This window comes from Megalopta genalis, chromosome 5 (assembly GCF_051020955.1).
Source record: "Megalopta genalis isolate 19385.01 chromosome 5, iyMegGena1_principal, whole genome shotgun sequence".
Classification (NCBI taxonomy): domain Eukaryota; kingdom Metazoa; phylum Arthropoda; class Insecta; order Hymenoptera; family Halictidae; genus Megalopta; species Megalopta genalis.
In genome coordinates this window covers 25,610,638-25,630,234 of record NC_135017.1, presented here as the reverse complement: position 1 = coordinate 25,630,234, position 19,597 = coordinate 25,610,638, and the positions used below count along the sequence as shown (strand labels likewise).

At 36.4% G+C, this 19,597-nt stretch overlaps 2 protein-coding genes across 17 annotated transcripts in view; one reads left to right on the top strand and one right to left on the bottom strand.

The window, feature by feature from the left end:
- LOC117223970 (discs large 1) overlaps nucleotides 1-19,597 on the top strand; it is a 950,943-nt gene that overhangs the window by 789,015 nt on the left and 142,331 nt on the right. The window lies entirely within an intron of this gene.
- On the bottom strand, nucleotides 9,230-18,024 carry LOC143259497 (uncharacterized). Of its 4 annotated transcripts, XR_013033437.1 has the most exons (6): nucleotides 17,886-18,024; nucleotides 14,312-15,114; nucleotides 13,920-13,950; nucleotides 13,665-13,695; nucleotides 10,731-11,392; nucleotides 9,230-9,718 (listed from the first exon to the last, which is right to left on the bottom strand). XR_013033437.1 is itself a non-coding variant. In XM_076522031.1 (5 exons), exons 2-5 carry the CDS (start codon nucleotides 14,556-14,558, stop codon nucleotides 13,408-13,410), a joined length of 342 nt encoding a protein of 113 aa, XP_076378146.1. In that variant the 5' UTR covers nucleotides 14,559-15,114; nucleotides 17,886-18,024; the 3' UTR covers nucleotides 12,216-13,407. The 4 variants fall into 4 exon arrangements, 1 of the variants encoding a protein (XP_076378146.1); XR_013033438.1 differs by lacking the exon at nucleotides 13,920-13,950 and having other exon boundaries at nucleotides 9,232-9,718; XM_076522031.1 differs by lacking the exons at nucleotides 9,230-9,718; nucleotides 10,731-11,392 and adding an exon at nucleotides 12,216-13,440.

The following is a 19,597-nucleotide window of genomic DNA, read 5'->3' as shown; positions in this document are numbered from 1 at the left end:
CACTTATTTTCTATGTTTTCCAACCTTTATTTCAATATTTAAATATTAACGATGTAGAAGGGTAGAATTTTACTTCGATTTAAATAACGCGAATATCGTCCACATATATTTATTATATATATATATATATATATATATATATATATATATATATATATATATATATATCTTGTTTCAAATCTTTATAAAGAGTCCGACATAATAACGCAAAAATTAAAAATTAATTTTACCATGAAAGAAACAATAACACAGAAGATTAATTATTTCTTCAACAATCTCAACCAGTTCCAAATAATACATCGATCACCCTCAATTATCTTAATTCGTCGACTTGTCAAAATTGTTCCGATTCCTTTTTGTTCTGAACGGATGAAATCAGCAGCCTGGCAGTCTTGCGATGATTAAATAAATGCACGGCGAAGGAACAAGCATTACATCGGTCCGATGTTGTCTCCGAAAATACAGTCGCTATTTATCCGACGCGTTAGACTTCAGATGCACCCAGTTCGAGTCCGCGAATCATACACCTCGGCGAAACTAATCAGTTTTGATGCAACCGCGGCTACAAGTCAATATATATATACGTAGACCCCGGAAATCAATATTCATTCAGAACTTCAACATTTCGATTCGAATTCAAATTCAAACATGTATTCATCCGAGGCTCGAATAGTTTTGGCCGTATATCTCGAACAACTTTCAACAAGTCTCGAGCAACTTCAAATTACCAGGTAGTAATTTAAATACGTTCCCTGCACTTCGTACCGGTTGCGACCTATTATAATGGACGATTTTTAATTACTTCGCCGCGTGTGAAATGTCGGCCCCCATGCAATTTCAAAGTGAAATTCCCCATTTTAGTCGCCGCGTCGCGTCGCGCCACGCCCGCGGAGATTTTCCCCATGAATATGCTTCGATGCGGCGGGGATCGAGGTAAAATACCCGCGAGAACTCCTTTTTAATCGTCTTCCCCCTCGACGGGGGTTTCTATTTATTTCCGTGCTGCGATCGTTTTCAATCGAATAGATTGCTTTTTATAAATTTTCACTTTTTGCCAGATTCAAAGGAAATTATCATCGGTTTTTGTAGCTCGCGCGTTGTCTCTTCTATCGGCTGTTCCCGGCAGGAACAGTTGCAGGGGTTGTTACGCGTTTGAAAGTATGCAATTTCATGGGCATGATATGGATTTTCAAATAATTGGAATATTCTTTTATCATCATTTTATCGTATAGTAATACAGCTGTTATTCGCTTTTCTGTTATATTTAATTGTTCACTCCTCGAAGTTAGGGGTGTTGGGACATATAGATGGCAGCACATTCCAACAGTGACAATATTTGAGCCTGGTGTCCATAAGAGCATTAAAAGTGGGTGGGAAGCTTAGTTCTCAGTCTTAGGTTCCGTTTAACCCTATGAAAGGGTTAAACGGAATATAAAATAATAATATAATACATAATAATAACAATATAATAATATATAAAAAAAATAGCCTGAACATTTTTAAGTCATCTGCAGAATATACTGGATCGTTAGTTTCTACATTGCTGTAAAAATTAAAAGGGTTTCACACGATTAAAAAATGTTGTTTTAACACAAACTTGAGTTGATCTAATTCTAATTACATTCGCTTCTCATTCAACACTTGTTATCTACAATCGAATAAATTAAAAATTGCAAGTTTCTTTCTCTTATTGCTACCAAAAAATATAATTGTCAAAAAAACAAATGAATATTATTCATTTCTGGCATCAAAGTCTAAGAACGAAAATAAATGAAAACACATTAACTTCACATATGTTATTTATCTAATAACAAACATTACATTTTTTATTCAAACTTGTATCTATCGAATAAGACATTAAACTTTATTCTCCAAAAATGTACAAAATAAACAAATGAAAGTATTAATTATACGAACTTAATTATATCCGAGAACAAACCAAATCCACTGACCAACAAGAAGGAAAAATTGTCTCGTTTTGTCATCGAAATGATTAAAAATAAAGTAATCTTAATCATCGCAGTTGCGATAGAAATCGCAACGCAAGCTGTCAAATAAACAACAACATTTTAAACAGCAACAACGGTACCTCTCTGTCAAAGCGTTAAACGCGTCAAACAAATTCGATCCGATGCACCATGCAAGCGATGCAGACAGGGGAACCGATGCGCGCGATTATATCGCCGTTAGTCTGTCGATGATGTAATTAGCCAGCTTCGGTGTTTATGCGACATTTACGGTCCCCTTAAGGGGCGGAAAGAAAATAGTCAGCGGCGACGAGTCTGCAACCGTGTCGGAATGGAATCGTCAGCAGTAAAAGGATAGCTACCCCCGTGTCCTTTATTTCAGTAGGAGTGACTTTACGGGTTCACGGTTACGTGCGGAACGTACAAAGCCGCGCGCGACCTTAATAAACGCGTAACCCTGCCGCAGTTTCAATTTTTACGGTGTTTCGGTTTAGAGCGGCCGCAATAACAGGGCGACGCACGTCTGAATTATTCCTGGTACGTTTAATCGTGTCGCTGCCGCGGAATGCATAAATCGTCGCGAACTGCCGCGTCTCTATCTCGTCGCCGCCTCCGTTTTCCATGGATTTTTAGTTGCGCCTCGTAGAAAGCGTACCTTACCGCGGATTTCGTAACAGTTTCCTCACGTTCCGAGAACGTTATATTCGCAATACGATCTTTTAAATATTAAATTTCATTTATTTCTTTTTACAAAAATTTAAAAAAAATTAATATTATATAATAATAATATATAATAATATAATAATATATATAATAATTTATATTATTATATTATATTATTGTATTATATTATTATATAATAATAATAATAATATATAATAATATTATATATATATATTATTTTTTTTTGCAATATATCTTTCAACTGTACTTCTTCTAGATACGTTGGATTTTATATTACGCCTTGATGGAACTGTTCGCAATTTTTCATCAATTATCGGAAAATAGATTGTCAAATAATAATATTTATACTCCGAGCCCAAATGTTATACCGAGTGTTAATACTGGCTCGTTGTTGTTTGCGAACAATCCTGAATTTATTTCGTAAAAAAAGAAATTTTTGAAATAATTGATAAACGGACTGCCGATTTCACCCATTTACGGGAAAAATGGATGGACAATATTTAAAACCATGTAAAAATAGAGAAAGCTAAGTATCTTGATGTATCAACTTGAATTTATTAAAATTATTAGAGAGAAAAATCGAATCATACTTGGCTCCTGTATTTTACAATTGATGCAGAACATTCTTATTTTGCATAAATATCCGCAGTCTATTCGTAAGTAAACAGTTTTAAGCATATACATACATTTTTAAATAATTGATAAATAAACGGATCTAAGTATTGGCAACCGTATCAAATTTTAGTGTTAAAATATCGTTTGAAGTAACTTTGTATGCATTAATATAATCGTTAAATAAAAGTGACAAGGGTCGACTGTACTTCTAATAACGAATAATTTTTCTTTCGATAAAATTATATTCGAATAACATTTTTAACATACTCTTCGAATAACATTTTTCAAGTAATATTTCATTCGACTAATGTTCCGAATAAAATTTTATCCGAATAACGTTTAGAATAAATTCTTCGAATAGAATTGTCTTCGAATTTTATATAATAATTTAATAATAATAAATATATAATAATTTAATATCGATAAATAAATTATATAATATTTAAATAAGGATATATAAATTATATAAGGATAAATTCTACGAGTAAAATTTTCTTCGAATAAATTCTACGAATAAAATTGCATGCATGTATATGTAATTATAAAATATGTCTAATTCTGTCAAAAATCCAACACTGTAATTCTAAATTGATCTATAAGTAAAAGTCCTCGCGTACATGTGAAATCGATGTCGCCCTTACTTTTTATTCGACTTTCTAAGCGACTAGATTTCGCTGTTCCAATCAAGAACCCTCGAACACTCGGTGCATTCGCTCACTGCGAATGGACCGGTTTCTGCGCCATCGGCGACACAGTGGATAAAGGTTTGCGGAAAAATGGAAGGTCGAAAGTCGGGCTTATCGGCGCATCAATTTTCGATTACTATATCCAGCGCTTACATGTGCTTAACAACCCGCGAACCGCTAGATAACGGTTTCGCAACGACCTTTTCGCGTGGCCGATAGCCTCGCCTCGCCTCGCCCGAAATTCCATTAGATAAAGTTTCGGCGCAGTTGCGAGGGACACGAGACATCGCCGGCCGGAAGCGCCCGGGTCGTGACACGGGGGTTGAAAAGATCCATTCGGCGACTATGATTCGCGCGAAGTTAGGCGAATCTCGTTGCCCGGCAATCCCGGCGTTGACTCCCAAGGCTGGCCGACGATTTGCCAGGCCGCGGACAGACACTCCTTGCTCGTTCATTAAACAAGTTTACTCGTGGAGAAGTTCCCCGTCTATCCCTCCGGAGAGCAGAGCTCCTGGAACATGTTGGACAATGTTGTCGACAACTCGGCCCGTCCGAGAGCTAAACTTTGTCAACAAGAAAATGTCAGCTGCGGATTACCATTAATGAGATATGTCTCGCCGCTTGCGCCCCACCCCCCACGGAAAATATTTAATCGTCAACTTCCCCGGCGAAGTCTCTGCAATACTGCCTGCGATCGACGAGACTAAACCGCTTCGTTAAAAATGGTAAATCTCCGGAGGGTCATTTGGTGTCGAGTTTCAGACCCCTTTTTAGGATGTTTTCTAAAGACGTTCGGAGAGTCTGCGAGCTTGTTTACTATTGGAGTAAATACGGTGGCCGAAATACGTTCGTCTCATTTTTGTGATTCGACTGTGTGTTTTACAAGAAATATGCAATATTTGAATATTTCTATTATTTCTAGTTATGTCCATTTTTCTATTATTTCTAATATGTAAAGATACAATATTTGTATATTTCTATTTTCTATTATTTCTAATGTATATATTTGTATATTTTTATTTCCTATTATTTATATATAAATATACAAATACATATATATATTTGTATATTTCTATTTTCTATTATTTCTAATATCGAGATATACAATATTTGTATATTTCTATCTTCTATTATTTCTAATGTATATATTTGTATATTTTCATTTCCTATTATTTCTAATATATATATGTATATTTCTATATTTCTATTTTCTATTATTTCTAATATCGAGATATACAATATTTGTATATTTCTATTTTTTATTATTTCTAATATCGAGATTATATCTAATTTAGGAATATGCAATATTTATATATTTTTATTTTGTATTTTGTATTATTTCTAATGTAAGAATATACAATATTTGTATATTTTTATTTTGTATTTTCTATTGTTTCTAATATAGAAATATTCAAATATGATATAAATAAGAACTTAGCAAAATATCATATCTGCATATATCTATATTAGAAATGATACAAAATGGAAAATGGAAATAATAGAAAATATTATTAGAAATAATCAAAAATATTATTTGAAATAATCGAAAATATTATCAGAAATAATATGACAATTTCCCTAAAAACAACAGAAAGTAGACATATACAAGTACAACATTTTGTTAAAATTTTCGTTTAAACATCGTTAAAAATCTAAAAGTTACTTTGACCGTATTCACATGCACTTGATGCACGTTAGTTATCTATTCCCATAACATTCGGCCGAACAAAGACGAGCAATACCTATAACTTAAAACGACCTCTGTGCCGTTTGTACGCTTTGTCTGGTTTGTTCGGGGCAGCGTCGATAAACACGAGCGGTGCTCGAGGACAGTTCTCGAAGCGTTAACGGTGACATACAACGTGCATCGACGAAAATTCGATCGAACGGTGTAGCCTGCGATTTATTTCTCCCGCGATTGTTTTTTTTCTTTTTTTACTTTTGACAGACGGTTTCGCGAACCGCTCGCCGAATCTATTCAGCGGGCGGACAATATCTCTGGGTTATGATGGATTTTTTTCTTTGAAACGTTATCGTCATGCCAGCGAACGAGGAAAGCTTGTTGCGCGGCGATCCTCGGCAGTTTAGATCGTTTGACGCGGCGTTTATTGGGGCCCGGCTGGGACAATCGATTCGTTTCCCAGGAAATCCGCGGGACTCGTTACCGGTTTTGTTATTTCAAACGGATGGGGGAACAAGTTCATCGAATCGAGGCGAGCACGCAGAGTTGCGGTCATAAATTTAAGACGACGAATTCGAATTGTCGTTGTACGCGTATTGTGTGTGTGTGTGGCGTAGCTGTTATAATACATATTTGTTTAGGTGGTTTCGTTTTCAAGGGCGTGTCTCGCTCTCTTAACCCTTTGCAGTCGAAGCTATTTGAATTCGAAATCCAAAACATAATTTCTGATCTACAGTATTTCTATTTTATATAATTTATCGCGACTCGTGCGTATGAAATTAGGCCTATTGGCAAGTACAATGCAATTTTAATAGTCTTTTTTAAAGTATAAACGAGTTTGATGCTCTTCGAATGATTTTGAAAAATAGCATATCAATTTTTAGTGGCACCTCAGAGTCGCCATTCGAGTGCAAAGGGTTAACTCTATGTTCACCGAGCACTGGAAGCATCTATATATTTTATATTCATTTAGAAAAGCAACGATAATATGTTTATTCGGATTTTCAGCGATTTTCCTTGCGATATTTGTCCCAGGCAAAAAAACTCACTGAATAAATTTCTCAGAAATGTATTCTTACTAGGCTGCGGATCTTTATGCAACATAAAAATTGTCCGCAACAATTGCAAGACGTGGGAGACACGTGCAATATTTTTCTTTGCTGAAATAATTTTAATTATTTGAAAGCGATGCATTCAGATTCTTATTTTCTTCCAATCTTTTCACTATTTTATATTTCACCATCCCATTTTTTATATAAATACATAAAATTTACAGTCGAATTGTTACATTTGTAATAATCGTAAAGTAATAAACTCTAAACTTACTGAGCTAAGTTAAGCTGTATTACTTTATAAAAATGAAAAGACTGAATTTATTTAGACTTTTCACTATTTCTAGTACAATGTAAGCTTGCACAGAGAAATTTATTCAAACCTTTTCTCACATAAACTACAACTTATAAAAACTGAACATTTTTGGGTGGTTTCATGATTATGAGTAGACTGCAGATTTGATGCATTTACGACAAAAATTAGTATTTGTAATGTCAAACAGTAGAAAGATGAGAAACATTTAATAATGTCAATATATCACTTTCGACCTGCTAAAATTATTAAGGAAAGAAAGCAACATTTAAGTTACTCCTATTGTTTGCAACAGATGCGGACAATTTCCATTTCGCACAAATATCCGCAGCGTAGCTATCTAACGAGCGAGTCTGCTTTCCAATATATTTCATTTCCTGTATTCTTAACTGAAGAGCAAGTGTGGGTATTACTGCGGACGCCTTAAATACTGCGGTATTTTATAAAAGTAATAAAATCTATAACATTTTATAGTGTGAAATCTTCCAAAAAATGAATCTCATAATTTTGTACATGTTTAATATTAATAATTTGTGACATACAAGTAACAGCAATCGCTGTTTTAATTTATTTATCGAAGTTTATTAAATATTAATATTATATATAATTTGACATAATATTATGTATAATATGAATATTAAATATTCATTTATTCGGAAGCTTATGAAAACGTTGAAAAGGCATTTATAGTTTGGAAAATTAATAATAAATTATTCATTTTAGCGTGTTGTTTTTACTAACATAGTATTTGGCGCATAGATTTTACTATGTGTGTACATTATTGCGGTGTTTTACTGAACCACGTACCTTAACCTATACAATGCAGTCCTAGATGAACCAATGGGAACACGCTTGATCGTAGAGTAGCTATATATACCTAATTTGTAAAGTATTACAGTGAGAATATCTTGATCCAAGAAATTGTTGCTGTGTATGTACACTTAAAAGAGAATTGGTTATGTCAACCTGGACGACGCAATAATCGGAGCGTCCACAGTATTTGGCTCGCAGTAATAGATACATAACCGCAGTAATATATGCACACGTATGACTTCTTTACATTACACACAATTTTAATGAAATTCGTGCACTTAGAGATCCAATATTTTGAGAAAAGTAAATATTCAAGTTAAAGAACAATATGTATAGCTCGAGTTGTCAATTTATTGGCGTAAAAGGTTTTATTTTCTCTGTCAAAGTTCGCCTTCATTGAGAAACCGCAGTAATACCTGCGCTTACCCTGTCAAATCGTGCAGAAACGAATCGATTTGCAGCCACGCCGCGTTCTGCAAATTCCTTTCTTTCTTTCGGTCTCGATTTTGTGTCCTCCACTGTAAGTCCGTGTTACCTGTTACTTCCGCGCCGGGTCCGTACGTATGCAAACAGCGAACAATCATCTCGACCGGCAGCCGGGGGAGACGTTAAAATTTCGTTGAACACGGTCGCCGTTTCCTGGTCGCACCTCGACGCTCGTTCATCTCCGTGACAACGACCCTAGGTGGACAAACACTTGGCGGATAACGAAATTAACCCTCGTCGGGCGAGGAGATCCTGATTTGGCTCGGGCATAACTGCGACCCGACAGCTTGTTCAGCGAACTGGAAGAGGCTGTTGCCGGGAAACAACCCGTTCCGTCGAAACTTTGTTACGTACCAAGAAAACTCGAGACCCCTGAAACTACTTACGCCAGCCGTTCGACTCTTTTAATTATGCAGACCGTAGACAGATCGAAATATGTACCACCGGCGCTAAGTAATTCTCTTCTCTCAGGCGGGATTTACGGAAAATAATAGCTTTAGGTTTTCCCATAAGCGATGTCTGCTTTAGAAGCAGATGCAAACGCATCGCGGACAGAGTTGTGCTAATTCAATTACATGATTCAAACCTTTAGTTTATATATACTCAATTGCTAATTGTTTTAATCACAAAGTGTAATTCAAGTATAATATGTAATTGAAATACAATTTAATTGAAATACGATATAATTGATATATGATATAATTGAAATATGATACAGTAAAAATACAATTTAATTGTCATACAATATAATTGAAATACAACTTCATTGTCATACAATATAATTGAAATACGATATAATTGATATATGATATAATTGAAATATGATACAGTAAAAATACAATTTAATTGTCATACAATATAATTGAAATACAACTTAATTGTCATACAATATAATTGAAATACAACTTAATTGTCATACAATATAATTGAAATACAATTTAATTGAAATACGATATAATTGATATATGATATAATTGAAATATGATACAGTTAAAATACAATTTAATTGTCATACAATATAATTGAAATACAACTTCATTGTCATACAATATAATTGTGTGTCATACAATATAATTGAAATACAATTTAATTGTAGTACAATATAATTCAAAAGTACAATTTAATTGAGGTACAATATAATTGAAATACAATTTAATTGAAGTACAATATAATTGAAATACAATTTAATTGACACACAATTTAATTGTAATACAATGTAATTGTAATGCAGGTCTTCGAATTGCAGTCCAGAACTTTGCGAAACAGCTGATATTCTATCAATTTTCCCCCTGCTTCACCGTGACACAGGTGAAGTTAATTGGCTTCTCGAGATTTTCCCTACAGGATTGCAATTGATTGACGTGTAGTCGCTGGAATTTCTGCAACGGTGAGCAACAAGATCCATTCGAGAGCAGAGGAGCCTATACGATCGACAGAATTTTATTCACTGCGTTTTGCGTCGAGCCAATTGGTGATTTAAAGTATTTTTCAATTCTGAATTGAAATTTGTATCTTTTATGACATTTTTAGTAGACGTTATAGAAAATATTACTTACTCTAACTCATTGATATAAACTTTAAATTTATACGCGTACATATGTACATTATAATTAGATTTGTTGATCTTTTTGCAAGAACACAATGCACCGATTTCAAGCAGCAAGAATTAAACAGAATGTCATTTCTACTTTTAATCATTTTAGTAAATTGAAAACAGGTGCTTCAGGATAGCGTTGTATTCTCCAGAGTTTTAATTAATTATTATAACTAATTTATAATAATTTATAATAATTAACGAGTTCTAATCGTTGATTATTAATCAGATTATCTTTAGCCCAATTACTTATCGACCAATTGTTACGAATTAGTTACAATAATTAATTATGAATGCTATTGCGACCTTTTTAGTCTGAATAAAATTCTGATTTCTTGTCATCAGTATTTAAACATTTAAGTGAGCGTAGACACACAATAAATACAAATTGTCGTTTTTCTTCTTAGAAATGATTACAATCGAAAAACTTCTCATCATTGTAGCTATGAAAAAAATGGCACGGCAAGGGGTTAATCAGTAGACTGCGGATTTTTATGCAAAATAAAAATCTTCTGCATCGTGTTTAGGAAACAAAAGCCAAATAAAATTTTCTCTTCTCCTCCAATCCTTTTAATAAGCTGAAAGGAACGTGTCGATATTTTTTAATTCTTTGAACTCTTTTTCGTTTCATATTTGACTCACTCATTATCGTCGCAGATGCATAAAATCCGCAGTCTATTAATCAGGTCACTTTTCGTCCAACTCTGACATCCTCTTCAACATATATAGACAATTCCCCCCCCCCCCCAAAAAAAACGCGTGCATCAAAAAACAGATTCACTAGAACTTCCCAAAAATGATCTGCGGTTTATCCAAAATTCCAAAGAGCTTATACACACCCTCTGTTAATCCTTTACATCGAAGAATAGTCGCCGGAATGAAAACGCGTTCGGTATCGGTGCTCGCCAGAATGGAATTCACGGAGCATTTTATTGGCCGCGCGAGCCGCGACGCGTCTTCGTAACTCGGTTATTCCGGGCACAATGGCATCGGGAATAACAGGGGGGCGGGGGAAGGGCCATGTAACATGTAACACGCTCGTGGAAACGTACGGTGTGTATACTTTGGATGCCGCGTGTCTAACAAGTCCGCGTATCGTTCGCACTTTCGCGCCGGGCAACGAAGAAAGACAAAAGACCATTATATATCGTCGATCGTCCCGGGCACGGTGGCCGCGCGCCTGCAATTCGAGGGCACAATAGGAGGAATGGTTGCGCAACCAGAACGGTTATGCGATTAATGCGCAGCACTGCGGCAAACTGTGTCACGAAATGCATACAGAGCCGGTGTCGTTTCTGGCGCGCAGATGATTCCTTCAGACGAGAACGGCTCGAGAGGAAGAGAGAGAGAGAGAGAGAGAGAGAGAGACAATGCGATTCGTGTTACGTTCTGTCCCGACCTTCTGTTCCCTTCTAATTATAATTCGTCGCTCCGTGGAGGCTCATCTGGACCGGAATCCCGAGGTTTCCTTCATAATGAATGGGACCGGCGTTCGAGCAAGCTGTAATGGGACAGATAGACTTGTTATGCAAGAGCATCTTAATTATTTGCAACGAGTAGGAAGTAGCCAGTGTGAAAAACTGTATTAAGGTGAAAGTACCTATTATGGAACGCTTTTCAGGGGTATAATCGATCTATTACATATATATAATAATTATATAATTATATATTATATGTATAATTATTATATAATAAATAATAATTAATAATTATATAATATAATTTATATATAATATATAATATTATATAAATTTTATATAATATAATCTAATAATAATTTTATAGTATTAATACAATTAAAATATATATATATATATATATATATATATATATATATTTAGTATATTATATATAAATACATTATACATATATACATATTAAATACATATATTGCATATATTTTATTACATTAATATTTTATTACACCTTAAAAGTGTTATTGATGATTATACTACTATATTTAAAGTACTGCTTGATAGATTGATGTTTCTGGATAATGGAGTAATTTTTTAAAATATGAATAGAAAATAATACGAGCAAAATAGCAAAGTACAAATCTGTAGCTATTTTATGGAACACTGTTTTCGTACTACCTCCTTGTGTTCCATGTTCAATGTCCCTATTTGGAACGGGCATTTCTTCCTGAACAAACAACCCATTCATGCGTATTCTTCTTTACAAGCATCGAATTGAACCATCTATTGAGTAAATGACACGTTCTTTATTACTATATATTTTAATTCATGCAGGAAGGGTTTAAACTTCATTCTTTTATATTTGATAGTAAAAAAACATACCTTTGTAAAAAATATACTTCGTACTATATACAACATTAACTTTAGAAATTTAACCTAAACTGTGAAATTACATTTCTTCATTCTTCATTCTTTCCTGCATCTGAAGCATTCGCTGCAACCCTTCTTTCTCCACGGCGAACCTTTTATATTCTTTCTGCGACTGTTTTTTCCTTAAACGCTTTATCTGCACGTATAAAATTTACCGAGATCTACGAAACGAATTAAAAAAATTTTCGTTATAGGTTCAGATAAAGAAATTGAGAGAATATAATTTTTTAATCTTCTTATCATTCCAACCAGTTAAAATTGAAAAGAGAATTTTTCATTCTCTGAAAAGAACTAGTCGATCCCAACATCCCAGAGGAATCCAATTTTGAAATAGTTCATTCCGGTGTGCGAACACTCTTCACACCGACTGTACGCGTTTATCGAAGCAGGAAATTTCAAGTTCGAATCCCCGCGCGCATTTCTCTCTCGCGCGTAGTTTCCAACAATTGTTTCGTATTTAAAACGTCATCGATCGGAACACCCGGTCGAATGGCAATTCAGGAAACAGATCCGTCCAAACGGCAGTCTATCACCAGGCGCCAGACACGCGCGTCACGTGTACATGACAACTCGGCTATTTTCGAATACGCGATTACTCATTCGCGCCTCCGAAATTCTCGGCAAAGGTTAAGAAAATGATTGCAACGGATTCCGCGGATGTCGTAATCGAGCGTCTAGCGAGTTTGCCGATCGTGGCAATGACTCATGGCGTTTCGTTGATTCACTCGGCCGACGATCGAGCGGGATCCAGCGGCATTTATTAATCGAAATCACACGTGCTCCTAGTATCGTCATCGCGGAAACGGCGTGCTACGCTCAGAATTTATGGTCTCGTGTCGCTTCGATATTTCTTCGGTTTATGTTACCACTGTGTGTGTGTGTGTCTACTATTAAGTCATTAAGTATAAAATTAATAGTCTATAAAATCTGTTTATAGATTTTATAGTAAAATCTATTTTATAGATTTTGTAGTAAAATCTGTTCGGAGATTTTCTAGTAAAATCTGTTCATAGTTTTTATAGTAAAATCTATTCATAGATTTTATAGTAAAATCTATTCATAGATTTTATAGTAAAATCTGTTCATTGTTATAATTACTATATAATCATAATTACTTTCATTCTTTCTTCAAATTTGGTCTTTATTATTAAGTCTTTATTTTATCTTGTCACTACTCTCTCTGGATGGTTGAATTTTTCGATGACTGCAACGAATGAGATTTCTTCAATTAATAGTCTATAAAATCTATTCATAGATTTTATAGTAAAATCTATTTTATAGATTTTGTAGTAAAATCTGTTCATAGTTTTTATAGTAAAATCTGTACTTAGATTTTATAGTAAAATCTGTTCATTGGTATAATTACTAATCATAATTACTTTCACTCTTTCTCCAAATTAGATCTTTATTATTAAGTCTTTATCTTACCTTGTCACTGGATGGTTGAATTTTTCGGCGACTGCAACGAATGAGATTTCTTCAATTAATAGTCTATAAAATCCGTTCATAGATTTTATAGTAAAATCTATTTTATAGATTTTGTAGTAAAATCTGTTCATAGTTTTTATAGTAAAATCTGTACTTAGATTTTATAGTAAAATCTGTTCATCGTTATAATTACTAATCATAATTACTTTCACTGTTTCTCCAAATTAGATCTTTATTATTAAGTCTTTATCTTACTTTGTCACTGGATGGTTGAATTTTTCGGCGACTGCAACGAATAAGATTTCTTAATGCACATTTTTTAAATTCTCCAATGTATGCAATAACATCTTAATCATTACAATAATTTAAAAAGATGATTAACTCTAATTCATACATTTACGTTGTTCCGAGCATTAGAGACCGTACAGAACGAAACAAAAAAGTAGCCTTCTCAAATCATTTATTACTGTAGATTCACCTAAAATCTCTCATAATTTGAAGTTTCCATTTAAACATCGAAACTATGCAGTCGCGTCCAAAATAAACGGACGATCCAAAACAAAAATCATAGTAAATCATAACGTATTCCCCTGTAACCTGTATTCCATTAAAACTACGAACGAACATATTCTCTTCATCATAGATACCTTTCCATAAAATGACTTCGTCCCGCGTGTTCGGGGGGTAAGCGCCCCCACAGCGCGGCGTCAGAGGCGTCATTTCGACGATTTCTACACGGTTCGAAGCGCAGTCCGAAGGAACGAACGGAATCACGATTTTTGTCATTAGCATTTTAATAAAACGCGTCCTCGGCCGCGCCGGCAGGAGGCACCCAATAGGACCCTGGCATTCGCTTCTGAATGAATCATTCCGCGCGTTCGCGCGCGTTTGCATAAAAGAAACGCGCAACGTGGCGGTCCGTCCACGGTGTCGTCGATGGATGGGAAATGGCGTGGCCGATGGCTACGTGTCTTCGTTACGTGATTCAAAGGACGCGTCGGAATGCTTATCATCTGGCGATACACGCTTAGGCCGGGCCTCTACCGACGCTTGTATTTCGTATTTGACCGCCGTCGCGGTTGTCGACTTCCTGCTATTCTTCCAGTATCGGTAGACGGAGAAATATAAGCGAGAGCGCTGCCATGCCGGTGCACTCGTTAGGTATACCGTTATTATAACGGCGGCACAGTAGAAAGTTCGCGTTGTTGCTCTTTAATGTCACAGTCGATTCCCGGATTTTTATCGATGCCTCCGCCGCGACGTGATCGATAAGCAGGCACCCTGGCCGCCTTTTTCTCTGCCGGCCATCCTGCGACGCGTCCACTGATCCTGCCCGCCGTGCCGCCGCAGATGGCTCACCCTTTTGCCGGAAAAATATTCCAAACGCTATGCCAAGTGCTGTGCTGTTTCATTGACACTGCAGTTTCTGTGAAGTGCGCGCTGTTTTCATCTGTAAATGAAAACAGCTCGGTAATCATGCGTTGAATATGGAATGTTCCCTCATAGAAATGAAATGGTTTCGAGAGGGCTAGAAACTGGCATGATTCGTTTTTCCGTAAGTGCACGCGTGCAGGGAAAATCAAGGTAAACGTTGTTCTTTTTTTTTTTTAATGGAATCGTACAGCGTTGATTATGGTTATCGATTCGGTTCATTATTTGTCGACGTACCACTTTCAGGCTTGTTAAAATGATTCAAGAATGAATTATGTCTGATATCTATCTTTTGCAAGTGATGCAGATAAGTTTTTGTTTTTTATAGAGATCCGAAATAAGAATACGTTTTATAATGGAAGAATTGAACAGCGAATTTTTGTGCGGAGTAAAAATTGTCTTCGACAATTGCGAGAAGTAGAAACTAAACGCGTTCATTCTTTCTTTAATTGCCTTAATCAAAATGGTAAAATTGATATTTTAAAATCCTTCTCATTTTCAACTTGCTAAAATGATTTAAAAATGTATTTCTCATTGCTATCGCTTACAACTGATGCGGATAATTCTTATTTTGCCTAAAGATCTGAAATAAACACGCATTTTATAATGTTACAATTAAACAGCGAAATCAAAATTGTCTGCATCAGTTGCAAGAAAATACCAACGAAATCAATTTATTCTTTCTTCACTCACTTTAATGCATCAAAAACGATCGATCTCGTAAAATTCTTTTAATCCTTTCGATTAATATTTCAAAATTCTTTGAATGCCTCTACTATTTTCCACCAGCTAATTTTCCCGCGAACGCATAAAACCCGCAGTCCCTCGACGAATAACATCATTCAACGTCGCAGAACGTCGACACACAGCAACAGATTCTCACGTCCTCTCCGAACAATTCCGCGCACTCGCCCGTCCACGTAACAACGAAGACGTGGATCGGCCGCGACGATTCGCGGATAAATCGAATCCGCGCTCGCTCTCGACGAGACGCGAACTCGATGCAGCCATCAACACGCGAGCCCTCGATGGAAAGCCACCCACGCGGTGCCGTGTAACGGCATTAGCCCAGATCGCGTGGCGAGGATCGGCCGTTCGATTGAATTTCCTCGCGGGACGAGAGAGTGCCGCGAATCGAGGCACGAGCAGCCTCGCGAAAACCCGGGGGAGAGGATCTAGCCGCGGGATCTAGGAGCTCGATCGTCTCCTCGAATCGCATCGGTAATCGCCGCGGGTCTTCCCTCTCCCTTTCCACGATTTCCGTCTCGCCGTTAAGAGGCGTGTCAGGCTTACGCGCGAGTCAGAAAACGACGCAGACGAGGCGGAAAGGAACGTGTCCTCTCGTCCTCTCTGGTTCCGGCAGGGACACGCGGCTCTCCCGGCACCTCTCGCGGTCGGTTTCGGGCCTCTGATCCAAGTTTACAACCCCCGCAACCCTTTCGGTACGATCGCCGGTCGCGGTATTTCCATCGGAAACCGACGAAACGGAACAGAAAGGTGTCAGGTAAATCAACCGTTCGCTGGCCACGTGGGTTTGTGATCGTTTCGTAACATACATTGTTTACCGAAGGATGTGTTCTTCAAGGTCTCCGAAATCGGTGCAGTTCTCAGTGTCTGATTCGTCGATCCGTTTGTGTTGTCAATCTTTCTACTGTGTTTCGTCTACATTTCAAAATTCATTTTTATTATAATATATTGAAACAAACTGAATTTTACTAGGTTCTTTAGAATGCGAAAGCGCCAAAGTACCGTTCAGTATGATAAAATTTAATTTTCTAATCCCAGTTGCTCCAGTTAAATTGCTCAACGTGTTAAGTGATACGTGAAATACAAAAATCTGGTCTAAAAGTTTGCAGTTATTTTATTGAATGGACAATGAAGAAATAGGTCAGATAAAACGTACAAAATAATTTGATCTAAGCGCGATTCAATCTTTAATCAGTGTCATCGAGCAACGAGCTAGTTACTTAAAAGTATCAAAATACTGTGTTTATGAATAAAACATAAATCACACTGGATTCTTGCAATAAACGCACAGTGCAATAAACATTAATTCATCGAATATCACTATGTCTTGTAGTCGATATTAAAATGTCCTCAGAGTTGTTGATAACAGGATTTCCAAGCAATATTATATATTTATATTTAGCAATATTATATATTTATATATAATATTATATATTATATATTTATATTATTATATTATATATTTATATATAATATTATATATTATATATTTATATTATTATATTATATATTTATATATAATATTTAGCAATATTATATATTTATCGTACCAAAGAAACAGTTAATATAAAAATAGAAAATCAAATTTTGCCAATTTAAAATAATTATCATAAAATTCGTTCTATATTATCATGACTGAAGAACGATATTAACAGATACATAACAGAATTTCCAAGCAATATTATATATTTATATATAATATTATATATTATATATTTATCGTACCAAAGAAGCAGTTAATATAAAAATAGAACATCAAATTGCCAATTTAAAATAATTATCATAAAATTCGTTCGATATTATCATGACTGAAGAACGTACCTAAGTGACTGCCATGGTGGACCACCCTGTAACAACACCTTATCGCATCAGTTTCGCCAGTAGCGTACCGAAGCGGTTGCACGTTTCCGTCGAATCAGTCGCGAGTTCGCGGTGTGTTAATTCGGGCGATAAACGAGGGACGTGATCCGTGGCAGCGGTGCAATCGTTGCGAGTGACTGGACCGGTCGCGGAGTGATAAGGGCGAATATTGTTTATTAATACCTGTCGCGCGAATACACAGCCGCGTCTCGCAGGCACGTCTTGCGAGCCGATAGCCGGCAGAGTTTACGCTTGGATTCGCCGATCGCGAGGAATCGACGTTATCCGTTGCACGGCCGAGACCGCATCCGGAAGGTCGTCGTCGCTCGTCGAACTCGAATCGTCGACGCGTGTGCGTACCCGTTCGTCCGCTCGTCGACGGTTCGTGCTGGCAGTGACGTCTCTTGCCAGCCGGAAGAACGAGCCCCGTCGTCGAAGAAGTGTCTCTCGCCGGTTCTTGATGCCGCCGAGTAATCGGCACGGGATGGGGCTGAAGGCTCATCCGAAGTTTCCGTGAAGTTCGCAGGAGCCTCCGTGTCGTGCCTTTGGGATGTAATGGATTAGAGTTGGGACTTTGACCCGGTTGCTGTTTACTAATAGATTGAGGGAGAAAATTTCGGCAGTGGGAAATTGGATTGTGCAAGTAATTTAGCGTGCCGCTCTCGTCGGAAGCTTCTGCGGAGCTCCTGGGATTCACCGCGAACGGAACTGGCTTCTAAGCGATTGGAAAGAGGGTTTGTTTCGATTATTAGCGGCGGACACAATGAATGTCTTCCTCGTGGAAACGAAATGTTCGTTTGACGCGACGACCGATCGCGATTCATCTCGCGCGCATGCCGGCGATAAAGCATCGCGAAAGTTTGCCGGGATCTCGGAACGAGGGAATCGTTGCACGCTTTGATTAATCGCCGGTGGAAAGGAACGAGATACCGAGACTGGTCTTCGACGCAAACTCGAAGCGGATGTCCGCGGATCGAGACAACAGCAATTTTCTGTCCGTTCGCCCGACGAAGAGGCTTAAAATTGATAGCCGAACTTCGGAACAGCTGGAAGTTTCGCGGCGGCAGCTTCGGCTACATGAAGCAACTGCGATATCGATGAAGGATTCCTCGAGGTATTTTCGGCAACGAGAAACTGCGACGACGATCGAGAAATTCCTGGAAGAACTTCGGAAGCGCGGAGCTTTTTAGTCGGGAAACGCGCGTTCGCCGCGGATAGCGTGTTGACACCTTTCTCGATGGAATAACTTTTGTGAAAACCGAATCAATTTTCTCGGATGGTTTTGAGATGACAGACTGACGAATTTAATGGACGGTGAGTATATAAAATGCATGCAAACATTGCAATTGGTTGGCATCTGCGAATGATCTACGGAACAGGTTGTTTGAGAAACAACAATTTCGAATCTTTTTATCTTTACAATCGATAGCAATTTTTTTCAAGATTCTTATCGCTCGTTGTCTAAGAAATGAGTCTAATATATATAAAATAATTATATATATTATTTTATATATATATATATATATATTTCTTAGACTCATTTCTTAGACAACGAGCGATAAGAATCTTGAAAAAAATTGCTATCGATTGTAAAGATAAAAATAATATATGATAAATAATAATAAATATATAATATATCTAATATATCTAAAATATACTGCAATTTAAAATTTTTATGCAGACGTCTGTTGAAAACCTATGTATTATATTATAGAGAGAGTTCAAACTTATTATAAAAATTCATTGTAATTTGCATCGCTCCTGTTTAAAATCGATTAATTTAAATTTCTATGAAAAATCTATTAGAATTCAAATTTATAATACAAATTCGTTATAACTGAATTTATGCAAATTTACTATAATTAATTTCACCCATATCTAGACTTAATTATTAG